General features: G+C 36.1%; 3 protein-coding genes across 3 annotated transcripts; 1 reads left to right on the top strand and 2 right to left on the bottom strand.

Annotated features, from left to right (window-relative positions):
* Nucleotides 1-5,013: 5,013 nt before the first annotated feature.
* LOC105203974 lies at nucleotides 5,014-6,351 on the bottom strand. Its single transcript, XM_011172941.2, has one exon. The coding sequence runs from the start codon at nucleotides 6,349-6,351 to the stop codon at nucleotides 5,014-5,016; it is 1,338 nt and encodes a 445-aa protein (XP_011171243.2).
* Nucleotides 6,352-6,407: 56 nt separating this feature from the next.
* On the bottom strand, nucleotides 6,408-6,863 carry LOC105203975. Its single transcript, XM_011172942.1, has one exon. The coding sequence runs from the start codon at nucleotides 6,861-6,863 to the stop codon at nucleotides 6,408-6,410; it is 456 nt and encodes a 151-aa protein (XP_011171244.1).
* A 1,677-nt stretch (nucleotides 6,864-8,540) lies between these two features.
* Nucleotides 8,541-12,802, top strand: LOC120357301. Its single transcript, XM_039447463.1, has 3 exons — nucleotides 8,541-10,443; nucleotides 10,620-10,754; nucleotides 10,857-12,802. The coding sequence occupies exons 1-3, from the start codon at nucleotides 8,541-8,543 to the stop codon at nucleotides 12,800-12,802; spliced, it is 3,984 nt and encodes a 1,327-aa protein (XP_039303397.1).
* Nucleotides 12,803-13,500: the final 698 nt, after the last annotated feature.

Here is a 13,500-nt window from a genome sequence, read left to right on the forward strand (position 1 = left end):
CGAGATTTTAGAAAAAAAATGAGTTTTTAATTTTTTTCATATTGTTCCACCACTTCAAAAAATTCAAAAAAATTCCTGAGTGTAAAGAAGTATAAAAGACATTTTTTGACAATTTTTGGTGAGTGACATATTTCACAAAGGCTGAAAAAATAAAGATTTTAATTTTCTTTCCTCCGCTAAAAATCGGCTTTTCGTTTAAGAATCATGATCATATTATTTTTTCATGTCTTAGACTCCTAAGAATTAGAAAAAAAATCATCATCAATTAATTTTGAATTTTACTATAAAAATAAAAATAAAATCGAAAAAAACAGGTGTTTTTGAAAATCTCGAAAACCGTTTGAATTAAAGAGCTAAAAATTGAGTTGAATTATTTTTATTCGATACCAAATCGATCCTCTGAGTGCGAGTCAAAAAAGCCGCGGGGGCAGATTTCCCATATTAATCCGGCTATACCCTTTAAGTCTGTATTATCTTTGGTGGAGCAATCCTTTTTATTTTCATTCTCATCCTCATCAACCTCATCGCTCTCATCTGCTGTATCTTCTCCTTGTGCATATTTGAGTAAACGTGATATAGCTAAATCTTTTGTTATGACCGATTGTCTATAATGTGATTTATGTATCTTTTCATGATGACCCATGAAATCCGCTAGATCATTCACTTCATGTTCAGACATATCTAATGAAATGCATACTGTTGCAATATGTTTCCGCAACATTGTTCCTCGTAACAAAGTTGGCATTTTCGTTCCAGACATTACAGAATATTTTCGCATTAATACACATGCTCTCAAATATTTGTGTCTTTTTTTGTCAAGTGTACATATACCAAAGATATAAGGATTATTTTCGGGAACACCGGCATGTTTACGATATTTAACAATCATTTGCATGCATTTTAATATGTCTTCATGGAGTAACATAAGAACTGTTCTTCCTAATTTACCGCGTATTGTCATTCGTACATATTTGGATAAAGACTTATATAATAATGAAGATTCTTCTTTTGAAATTGTCGCACAATTTTTCAAATTTTCAATTAAGACACGCTCTACTTCACCAGGACGTCTTCTGTTAAATACCATAACAGATAATAATGTTGTAAACAACAATAATGGTGTAAATTGTTTCAGCTAATATACGCCATGTTTCAATCGAAAAACCATTTGTTTGTAAAATTTGTGAAGCTTTCGTATGTTCAGTTTTGAGATATGTATTGAATATTTTAATATCGTCTATAGATGGCAAGACAAGATTTTTTTGCCTTTTTCGATGTCCTTGAGTTTCAAGCACTATTTTATTTACACTAACTCCATAATCTTCTTCAAATAATTTTAAAAAATTTTCTACCTCAATTTGTTTTTGAAACTCTTGTTTCTTAATGCACATACTCCTTAAAATTTGTACAATTTGTGTTGTAAGTGTTCCCAAAGATGATGCAATAGATGGTGTCTTATATGTCCAAGTTGTTTCATCAAATTGTGCAAGTTTATTGACAGCTTTGATACATTGATCATATTTTTTTGGATCATATATTGAAGTGAAATCTGTTATACTGTTATCAATATCCTTCAAAACAATGAGAAATCGTCCAAATAATCTCATTCGGGCTCTAATTATATCATGTTGATGTTGGAGACGATACTTATGACACATTTTATTACCATAAGCAATTAGCAACTCATCATATCTAATAATTTGAGTTGTACTGTCTTCTTTCATCACTGGGAATACTAATCTTCTTAATGGTGTGCACTGTGATGTATACGACAAGCCACAGTACGTCCTAATACTTTTACATTTCTTTGAGGATACGCCATTTTCTCCATTTGTTTACATGATGCAAAATGATGTCTTATATTATTTTTAGAAGAAAAACCTTTGCATTTTGCACAAGGAATAAAATCAGTTGCTTTTCTATCCAATTTTTTTCTTGGACGCCGACATACAATTAAATCCCCTTTATTTAGTTTCGAATCTGTATTATATATGAAATTTCCTTTTCGTCTGAGTATATCAATAATCTTCCTTCGTTCTGGGTTATCTAAAATGCCGAGTACAAAATCTATGATAAATTATAAATAAATTAAGAATAAGTTCCATTTTCAATTAGGAGTTATTTTAATATATTTATCAAGTAACACATTTTACTTTTAGAGAGTTAATCCAAATCTCAGAGTGTTAATCCAAATCTAATTTTTATTATTATTATTACTAAAATTTTTATTATCATTCAAATTTATAAATTAATATTAAATTGGAAACATGTTACAGAAATCAAACAATTACAGAAACTATAAATAGAAAGAACAGTTACAGAAGAATAATTACGGAAAGACAAATTATTCATCTGCTTTATAATAATAATTTATCTAACTTAGTGCAAAGGATAATATTTCCAGATGAATATTAATTCTTAGTACATATAATAATTTTCCAATCCTTTATTATACACAGTTCTTTAATACAAGAGGTTGTTCACGTCTGATTTTCATTACTTTACATGTATACAAGCATTATTAAGTAATACTTTTAACAAATATTTCTAAAAATATTACACTATATGTAAATATACTGCAATATTTTTTTAAAAATATTTATTAAAAGAATTACTTAATAATGTTTGTATACTTGTAAAGTAATGAAAATCAGACGTGAAATTTGGTAAACTACGATAAATGATAATCTTTTTCATATTTTTATCTTAGGATTTTTGATTTCAATAAGAACATTTGAAGTATTGTTGGTAACTTTATATAACTTACTTTTAGGTAAAAAACAAAACTTTTTCACATCTTCTTCACTTTTATGTACCGATTTCAAGTGCCTTGCCAATTGCGTTTGAAATTTATTACAATATAGACACATATTTAGTTTTGATTTAGAATTGTTAGAAATTTCCACATACATATTTGTATCATCGCACACAGCTACTTTAGATGACAAAGATGTCAAATTTAATGTACTGTTCACAGTTTTATTTTCACTTGTATTACTCGTATATTCACGTATACTTTCAGTTTCATCTTCATCTGTATCTTCAAGTGAAGAGCAGTCTGACAGATGAAAACTATCATCGTTATTATTCTTAAATGTAACAGAAGTGTTTTTAGTACTATTATTATTAATTTCACATTTTGACGTTGATTGTTTCTCGAATGTAGATTCAGCTAGTGGGATGAATGTATCATTTGAAGTATTGTCATTGATTACATAAGTCTTGTTTACATTTAAATAAGCATTAATATTACTATTAGTGATACTATATGTATTATTCAGCTGCACGCTGTTGCATGTAATACTACCAGTCTCTTTTATGGACGTTGGAAGCATTTTTTTTTCCTTTTAACTAATATATTAGTACATACATTTTGTATTGATAAGATCTTGGGGGTTTTTTTAAGATTTCTGAATTTCTCAATGGTATTTGAATTTTCACAAATTGTAAGCGTAGAATTAAGTTTATCGTAACATTGAACGTCCTGTGTTACATCAGAAGGCTCATTTAATATTGATAAAACATCTTCGATGACGTCGTGATTCACACTCGATGTAGTAATAGTACTGATAGACTCGAATAGTACTGATAGACTCGTTATTAATTACGTTATCATTTACTGAGGGAAAATTAAATTTATGAAATTTATATATTTATGGATCATTTACGTCTACAATTTACTAGTTCTTAATATTAAAGTGTTGTTATTTTCAACAAGTACATTACTTTTCTCATCGACGGGAAGAACATCTTTAATTAAATATGCAAGATCTTTAATATTATCCTTGTATGTCTTATCACAGAGCTTCAACTCAGAATCAGTCTTTTGATTTGCATTGTACAGTTCACAGTTGTTGTTTGACAAGATGCAAGTGGCTTCTTCAATTTCGGATATCACGTTTGATTTCCCAATACATAATGTGGCAATGGAATTAACAGCTAGTGATGGCTCTGCAAGACAATGTATGTGAAGTCAAAAAGTTTTAACTTATGGCAAAGGTTGTAAATGTAGCTGTCGTGCAAAGCATGAAGAAAACTGCATGTGAAATGTTTATTTCACAACGTCTTATAATCTGATTTAGTGCATGTGTCATAGACTTACCACTCATTATGTTGTTGTTATTAACAACTAATATATTGCAATTATCATCGACAGGAAGAGAATCTTCAGTCAAACACGCAAAATCTTTAATGTTATCCTCATCATTTGTTTTATCACAAAGTATCAAATTAGAGTCAGTCTTTTGATTTATATTGCATTGTTTCCTATCACAATTGTTGCTTGACAAAATGCAAGTGGCTTCTTCTATTTGAGATATCACATTTGTTGTTCCAATATTTAACGTGACATTAGAATTAACAGCTAGCGATGAATCTAAAACATTTATATGAAAATAAGGTAAATAATGTAAAAATAACTTTGTAACATTTTAATGTCTTTATATGGATAAACATAATTGTAATATATATATAATTTATTTCTCTTTAAGCATTGCCGAGAAGGGGACTTGGTTTACAATCGTTCCTTATCCACTCATTCATCCACACCCTATACTATTCTTATGTTCTACGCCCTTCCTATCTATACTCTACCGTGCTCTTACATCTCTTTTCGTTTCCTATCCTTTTACATAACTTTTACATTTACATTTATATTTTATTTCTCTACTTTTTGTCTATACTATTCCTACTCACAGCCCTTCACAGCCTTTATTCTACAGTACATAACCCTACGTACTACCTTGTCGCACTTAATACTATCGCTATAATGCTATCTTACCTTACCATCTACTTCCCTACCCCGTTTTCTCTTTTTTTTCTTTTTTTACTATCTCCTATTTCCCGGTATTCTACACTCTCTTTTTCGCTCTCCTCTTCCGCTTCTTTTTTTTCTTTTAGTTTCTTTTTCCTTTCTTTCCATATTCTCTGAATTATTTTTCCTTTACACCCACCCAAGTCTTCACTATATATCTCTTCTAAAATTCTGTCGCTAACTCTACCTAAGTCCGCAAATCATTCCCTACTTTCCTCGCATTCTTTCACATAATGGTCCATACTATCGCTACCTTTACCACAGAATAAACACGCCCATTGTCCCTCGAACATCCAATATTTATTCGCCTGCTCTAAGTTTCCACACCTTAGTTTTATCATCGCTCTCACCTCATTACCCCTGCTTGAATTTGCAATATTCCTTACCTCTAAATACCTAGGCATTCTACCTTTTAAGTCAATTTCCCTGTACCTCTTATTATATCTTGCTTTATCTATCCTTCCGTTTTCCCATTGTCTCTGCACCTCCCTCTCTCTTTTTATCAATTCTGCTTCTAAATCATATTCTCCAATCTCCCTTACCTCCCTAGCTTCTATTCCCCATCCGTTCCTATTATAATACCTCTCCCTTTCTTTGCCGTATTCGTCCTTCCAATCGTATTGTTCTTTCTCCCTCCAGCATTCTTTCCCTATATCCCCTGCTCTACCCTCTTTGATTCTATTCTCATACCTCCTAGCTCTGATCCCCCAGCCTACTCTTAGTTTATCCATCACTAGTTCCCTCGTTATAATGTACCTTGGTGTACAGAATTCCAAGCCAAAAATCCATCTTACATAATCCATCATCACCTTTTCTAAATTATCCTTCTCTTCCCATCCCCACAATTCTACTCCATATGACATTACACTTTGCACTAAGTACTTGAATAGTATCCACCTTCTTTTAAAGTCATTTCTATATATCCTTTCACCTAAACCCCAGACCTTTCTCGCAACTATTTTTCCTTTACCGCATAATTTTTTAACATGTTCCTTACTATTTCCATTCCCATTCAACACATAACCCAAGTATTTAAAACTTTTTATCTCCTCTATCATCTTCTCTCCCCATTTCCATTTCTCGGTTCCTTCTTTTCTTTTCCTATTCACTACCAGCATTTTTTTTTCTGGGCATAACTCCAGTTTCCTTTCCGTTAAAAAACGTTTAAACGTACCTATCATATCCAACATCGCATCCCTATTATTCGCTATCAAAACTATGTCGTCCGCATACGCTAAGCTCCATATCCTAAGTCTACCTATTGCTACCCCACCTATGTTCCTACCTTCCATTTTTTCCCCCAATTCCGCTATATATAAATTAAACAGGAATGGACTCATTACACAGCCTTGCCTCAATCCTTTTCCTGTGATAAAACTTTCCGTGTATCCTTGTTCCGTCCTCACCATGACTTCCGTTCCCTCGTACATTTTTGCTATTCTCCTCACCAGCTGCTCCTTTATTCCTTTTCTTCTTATGATACTCCACATTGTCTCTCTATCTACTTTATCAAATGCCGCCTTCAAGTCCGCGAACATCATATATACTTTTCCTTTTTTCTCTCCTTTTCTCCTCTCCCTTTGTATCACGTGATTCAAAACAAATATATTGTCCATCGTTGATCTTCCTTTCCTGCTTGACTCGTCGGCACTATACCTCTTTCTTCTACCTCCATCTCCAGCCTATTTCCAATGACCTCTGCATATATCTTGTATGCTGTGCACAGCAAGGATATTCCTCTGTAGTTGCCTACTATTTTCTTATCCCCTCTCTTGTACAGGGGAACCACGATGCCTTTTTTCCAATCTTTCGGTATCGTTCTTGCCTTCCATATTTGTTTTCTCAGATTCTTCATCCTTTTCCATAGGCTCTTACCACCGTATTTCCATGCCTCCATCGGTATTCCATCAATTCCCGCTGCCTTCCTCTTTTTCATTTTATTCAGAGCTTTCGTAATCTCCGCTTCTTGTAATTCTTCCTCTCCCTGTTCCTCCTCCATTATGTTTACACCGGCGTCTACTCCAGGCAGGCTTCCGCCCAAACCCTTCATCGCACGCCGCCGCTGCCTCTCTTCTTTCCTTTCATCCTCCTTCCTCTCTTCTTTCTCCGAACCTTCCAGCAGGTTTTAAAATATTTCCTCCATACCTCTTTCCCTATCCTATTTATTATCCTTGCTCTTTTGCCTCTCTTTTTGTTTATATATTTTCATACCTCTGCCTCACTCTTGATTTCTCTTAATTCTTCTTCCTTTTTCTCCCTTTTTTCTCTCTGCTTCTTCACCAATTGTCCGAATAGTCATTTAGTGTTACATTACTTTAAATAGTCGCGCCGTCGCGTTAGGCGACATCGTTAGTTAAGAGCGAGCGGAGAGGCGCTGTATACGCTAGCGAGCGCGGATCGCGAGAGCTCCCGCCAAGAGAGTCACTTGTAAATCAATCGTCACTCAATAAAGTTAACTCGTGTACCTGAGAAAATGTGTCTCACGCTCAATCAACCAACCCAGTTAAATTAAAGAAAACACCAACAGTTCCTTAAAATTCTTTTTCTCCTTGGTATAATCTTCTCTTCCTATTTTTTCTTTCTTCCATTTCTTGTATATCCTCTTTACTTCTCTCTTTTTTCTTGTGCAGCTTCTATCCCACCAATCCTTGTCTCCAAGCTCCACCTTTTTCCTCTTTCTTATTTTTTTCTTTATCATGGTCTTGTGCACTATCCTCTTTATCTTATCCCATTTTTCCTCAATCGTATCGTCCTCCTTTTCTTCCAACTCTTTCGCTTTACACAGTTCCTCTGTTATTTCTGCATATACCTCTCTTGCTTCTTCGTCCCATACTATTATTTCTATTTCTTTTTCTTCTTCCTCTTCTTCTCCTGGGTCCCTTCCTTCCTCTTCTATGACCTCCGAAAAGCCGGCAACGAACGAGATCGAAGTACGAGCTGAAAGTACGAGACGGAGGCGGCAGCCAAGCATCAGGGCGAGTCGTAGCATTCCGTGAGGCATCCTGAGACACACGAGGCACCGAAAAGGCACGTAAATATCGAAAATCGGCAAATCGAAAGGCCGAGAAGAACGAGGCGGACGAGTCCATTACGAGAGAGAGAGGGGGGCAAGCCCATAGCAACAAGTGGGCGAGTCCACTTCATCGAGCGAAAGATTCCATTACGGCGGGCGAGCGAGCCTGTCCGAACAAGTGAGAGAGAGCGATCTTCAACAACGAGCGAATCTTTTCGTGCAAGGCAGGCACGAACGACTACACCCAAACGAGCGAGTCCGTTCGTACCCCGCGGAAGGCGACGGCGACTGCACCAACGAACGAGTACGTTCGCACCAGCGAACGAGAACGACTGCATCCAGCGAGCGAGTACGAGCGTGTCGAGCGACAAGGACGGCTGTACTTACATCGAGACGAGTCGAACGATCGATACCGCGTGGCGGCGAACGAGCGAGATCCATTCCAAGCAATCACCGGAAACGAGACAAGCAAGCTAAGTCACATAAGCATTATAATTTATCGTTGCATAATTTCTTATGTTTATCGTTAAAGAATTTCATATATTTATCGTTACATAATACCGCATATTTATCGTCACATAATTTTGCATAAAATTTTATTTTGTCTGTACGTCACGAAAGAAATAGATAAAAATGAGTAATCTAACGCAATTAAAACAAAGGAAAAGAATAACGAAGGCGGGCATTACTCGAATCGAAACTTTTATGAGAGAAATGAATATTAATACTGTAGATATCGAAGCATTAAATATTAGATTAAATAAACTAGATGAACACCATCGAACATTAACTGACACATTAATAGAAATAGCAGCAATTGATGAGGAAATTTCAGATGAACAAGTTGATGCCGAAATGTCTGTTTGTGAAGACAAATATATAGAATTAAAGGTATTAGGCGATCGAGTGATGAAAGATCGAGTAAGGCCGGCCGGCGTTAGTAATCACATTGAACAAGCAACGGTATCAGTGAATCCTCCTTCAAATAGAGTAAATGACAATTTCGTAAGACTGCCAAAAATCGACTTACCGACTTTCTCGGGCTCATATGAAGATTGGCATCCATATTTTGATACATTCAATTCTTTAATACACTCTAACGCTTCGTTGAGAAATATACAAAAGTTTCATTATTTAAAATCGTCATTGAAGGGAGATGCAGCTGAGACTATTGCTTCGATCGAAATATCTGATGTTAATTACAATGACGCATGGTCTCGTTTGAGAGAAAGATATGAAAACGAGCGAATAGCTGTACAAAATCACATTAAATCTATTTTCGAATTACCGGTCTTAAGACGTGAAAATGGCAACGTGTTGCGAAATATTTTAGACGGGTTATTAAAACATACTAGAGCGCTGCGGGCACTGGGGCGTCCGACAGACCAGTGGGATGATATTTTAATTCATATCGTAACAAGTAAACTAGACTTCATTACTATTAAAGAATGGGAAAATACATTGCAACCCAGAGAATTACCAACAATACAAGAGTTCATTGAATTTTTAACCAAAAGGTGTCAAACTTTAGAGGCTGTTGCAAGAAGAACTTTCTTAGGAAATCAAAACGTGAACTTAAAGCAAAATTCTAACGTTAAGGTGATAGCATCCCACGCGGCTGTGAGTGACGTTAAGTGCGCGCAGTGCAAGGGTGATCATCAAATCTACCATTGCCAAATATTTAAGGAACTTCCTATCGCAGAAAGATTAAATAAAGTAAAGTCCCTGAAGCTGTGTCTGAACTGTCTTAGAAGTAAGCACATGATCAAAGACTGCACGGCCAGTCATTACAGAATATGCTCAAAAAAACATAGTACGCTGTTGCACGAAGATCGTGGCCCCGCACGAGAAAATAGAAACGAAGCGGGTAATAAGGAAACAAAAACAGAATCAGATTCTAATAAACCAAGTAGTTCAGTATGTGCATCATCGCATTCGAGAAAATGCAAGGGTGAATCGCTATTGTCTACCGCGATAATAAAGGTAAAAAATAACGGGGGAAATTATATTGAAGGAAGGGCACTGTTAGACAGTGGTTCACAATCGAATTTTATAACGCGAGAATTTTTTAAACGGTTAAATTTAAAGTCAACGGACGATAAGGTCAAAATAAACGGAGTTAATGAAGGCGTTTCTAGCGCAACAAAATCGGTAAATATAAAAATAGCGTCACGTTTCGGTACATTTGGAACGGAACTGGAGTGCATAATCTTAAAGCAAATCACACCAATGTTACCGACAAGCGAGTGTGATACGATTAAATTAAGCATACCGGAAAATATTCGATTAGCGGATCCGAGTTTCCATGTGACGGGCCAAATAGATATTTTAATAGGTACGGATATATTTTGGGATTTATTCTGCATAGGCCAAATAAAATTAGGAAAAAATATGCCCACGCTACAAAAATCATTATTCGGTTGGGTAGTGGCAGGGCCTACGCAAATAAATAATATAAGGAAATCGAGACAAATCAATTGCAACCTAAGCACAATAGATCAAATCAACGAAACAATACACAAATTTTGGGAAGTAGAAGCTTATGAATCGAATGACAAAACGTGCCTAGATCAGGAAGAGAAATATTGCGAAAACTTTTTTAAAGAAACATACTCTCGTAAATCGGGGGGAAAATTTGTTGTTAAACTACCGATAAAAAAGAAAATACTAGCCTCACTAAACGATTCTAGGGAAATCGCGTTGAAAAGATTTTTATCTTTAGAAAAAAGATTTGCAAGAGATCAAATTTTAAAAAAAAATATGTGAACTTTATGAAGGAATATTTATCACTAGGTCACATGAGGCGTAAATCGACAACTAAAGAAGGGGCAATACAAGTGTTCTTACCGCATCACGCAGTATTCAAAGAAAGCAGCACCACTACGAAAACAAGGGTAGTTTTTGATGCCTCGAGCAAAGGGGCGAGGGGTAAATCGTTAAACGACGCATTATGCAAGGGTCCGGTCTTACAGCTAGACTTATTTTCACTAATAATAAGATTCAGGAAATTTAAATACGTTTTAAGTGCAGATATATCTAAGATGTATAGACAAATATTTGTACACGAAGATCAAACCGCGTTGCAATCAATTTTGTGGCGGGAGGATCCGACAACGGATATCGAAGAATATGAGCTACTAACAATAACTTACGGTACAAAACCGGCATCCTTCCTAGCAGTAAGGTGTTTGCACCAATTAGCGGAATTAGAGAAAGAAAAATTTCCCAAAGCAGCAGAAGTAGTTTTAAAAGATTTCTACATGGACGATCTGTTAACAGGGGGAAACTCTATCGAAGAAGTTAAAGAATTAAAAAATCAATTAATAGGGTTACTAGCTAAGGGCGGATTCGAGTTACACAAATGGAACACAAACGTAGTTGATACAAAAGAAAAAGATCCGAATAAAAACAAGTCAGTAAACCTTCATAAATTAGAGGAATCAAAATTGTTAGGGATACGGTGGAACCCTTCGAGCGATGCATTCCACTACGAGGTGGAGTCGAGAGACGAAAAGCGTACAACAAAGCGAACTATGTTGTCACAAATCTGCAAATTGTTTGACCCATTGGGCTTAGTAGGGCCTATTATAACACTAGCGAAAATATTGATGCAAAAATTGTGGAGTCTTGGCCTAGATTGGGACGAGTCAGTTCCTATGAGCATATATAAAGAGTGGCATCAGCTAAAATCGCAATTGAATCTATTAAACAGATTGAAAATTCCTAGAGCAATAATGACTGGTAATACAGGCACAAGGATACAGCTACATGGATTTTGCGATGCGAGCGAAAAGGCATACGGAGCCTGCGTATACATAAGAGAGCAAATAGCGTCAGACAAAATAGGGATTGCTTTAGTATGTTCAAAATCTAGGGTAGCACCCATGAAAACTTTATCGTTGCCGCGACTAGAGTTGTGCGGAGCGGTATTGTTGGCAAATTTAATGAAACGCGTGTTGGACAGTTTAAACATAAAAATAAGCCAAAGATATTTCTGGTGCGATTCCAAAATTGTTATAACGTGGATAAGGTCGTCATCCCGAAAATGGCAGACCTTCGTAGCAAACCGAGCGAGCGAAATTCAAAGCATTTCTTCTCCTTCCGAATGGCATCATATAAAATCGAAAGAAAATCCCGCGGATTTAATTTCAAGAGGAGAAACCTCCGAACATTTAATAAATACAAAGTTGTGGTGGCAAGGGCCTACATGGCTACAAGCTAACGAGGAAACGTGGCCGATGGAAGGTGAGGAATTGCTTTTGACAAACGCACCAGAAATGAGAAAACAAGCTGTGATTGCAATAACAACCAAAGAAGAACCAGTATTAGATTACAATAGACACTCCACATTAGTTAAGTTAATAAATATCGTTGCTTATATGTTAAGATTTATAGAGAATACAAAATGCAAAAATGAAAACAAAGAAGCTAAGTTAGGTAAAATAACGTTACAAGAAAAACGCAAGGCAAAATTAAAGTTAATTAAACTTATACAAACCGAGGAATATAATGAAGAATTAAATGCGTTACAGGCTAAAAATAAAGTATCGTTGAAGTCGAAATTAAAAACTCTCCATCCGTTCCTGGACGATGAAGGCGTCATACGGGTCGGAGGAAGGCTTCAGCAAGCGTCACTGCCGGAAAGAACAAAACATCCTATCGTCATCCCAGCAGCACATCGCTTCACCACTCTAGTGATAAATCATTATCATGAGAAACTGCTCCATGCAGGTGCGCAGACCACGCTGTATGCTATTCGAGAAGAATTTTGGCCAATTCAAGCGAGGAATAAAATAAAGAAGATAATTCGACAGTGCGTCAAATGTCGCAAGGCCAACCCAATGGTCGGTTGGCAGTTAATGGGACAGTTACCCTCCGTGAGAGTGAATGTTGGCAGACCATTTTTGAGCAGCGGAGTAGACTACTGCGGGCCGTTCCAGGTGAGAGATAGTCACAGTGCGTACCGAAAAGGGTAACTACAAAAGAGCAATTGCAAGCATTGCACCCTTACTAGATTAACATCAGTATTCAATCATATTAAATTTCCTTGCCTTTTTTGTTTGTTTATTGTTTTGTACTTATATTATTGAAAATATAGGTATATTTGTCAAGGCGGGCGGCGTGTCCGAATAGTCATTTAGTGTTACATTACTTTAAATAGTCGCGCTGTCGCGTTAGGCGACATCGTTAGTTAAGAGCGAGCGGAGAGGCGCTGTATACGCTAGCGAGCGCGGATCGCGAGAGCTCCCGCCAAGAGAGTCACTTGTAAATCAATCGTCACTCAACAAAGTTAACTCGTGTACCTGAGAAAATGTGTCTCACGCTCAATCAACCAACCCAGTTAAATTAAAGAAAACACCAACAGTTCCTTAAAATTCTTTTTCTCCTTGGTATAATCTTCTCTTCCTATTTTTCCTTTCTTCCATTTCTTGTATATCCTCTTTACTTCTCTCTTTTTTCTTGTGCAGCTTCTATCCCACCAATCCTTGTCTCCAAGCTCCACCTTTTTCCTCTTTCTTATTTTTTTCTTTATCATGGTCTTGTGCACTATCCTCTTTATCTTATCCCATTTTTCCTCAATCGTATCGTCCTCCTTTTCTTCCAACTCTTTCGCTTTACACAGTTCCTCTGTTATTTCTGCATATACCTCTCTTGCTTCTTCGTCCCATACTAT

This window comes from Solenopsis invicta, chromosome 3 (assembly GCF_016802725.1).
Source record: "Solenopsis invicta isolate M01_SB chromosome 3, UNIL_Sinv_3.0, whole genome shotgun sequence".
Lineage (NCBI taxonomy): Eukaryota > Metazoa > Arthropoda > Insecta > Hymenoptera > Formicidae > Solenopsis > Solenopsis invicta.

Bases quoted from the DNA above. Each gene is read 5' to 3' on its own strand.
- LOC105203974 (XM_011172941.2), bottom strand. From the start codon at position 6,351: ATGTTCGCGGACTTGAAGGCGGCATTTGATAAAGTAGATAGAGAGACA.
- LOC105203975 (XM_011172942.1), bottom strand. From the start codon at position 6,863: ATGAAGGGTTTGGGCGGAAGCCTGCCTGGAGTAGACGCCGGTGTAAAC.
- LOC120357301 (XM_039447463.1), top strand. From the start codon at position 8,541: ATGAATATTAATACTGTAGATATCGAAGCATTAAATATTAGATTAAAT. The intron at 10,444-10,619 runs GTAAATCGGGGG...ATTTATCACTAG, and splicing joins TTTTAAAGAAACATACTCTC to GTCACATGAGGCGTAAATCG. The intron at 10,755-10,856 runs GTAAATCGTTAA...TTTTAAGTGCAG, and splicing joins CTCGAGCAAAGGGGCGAGGG to ATATATCTAAGATGTATAGA.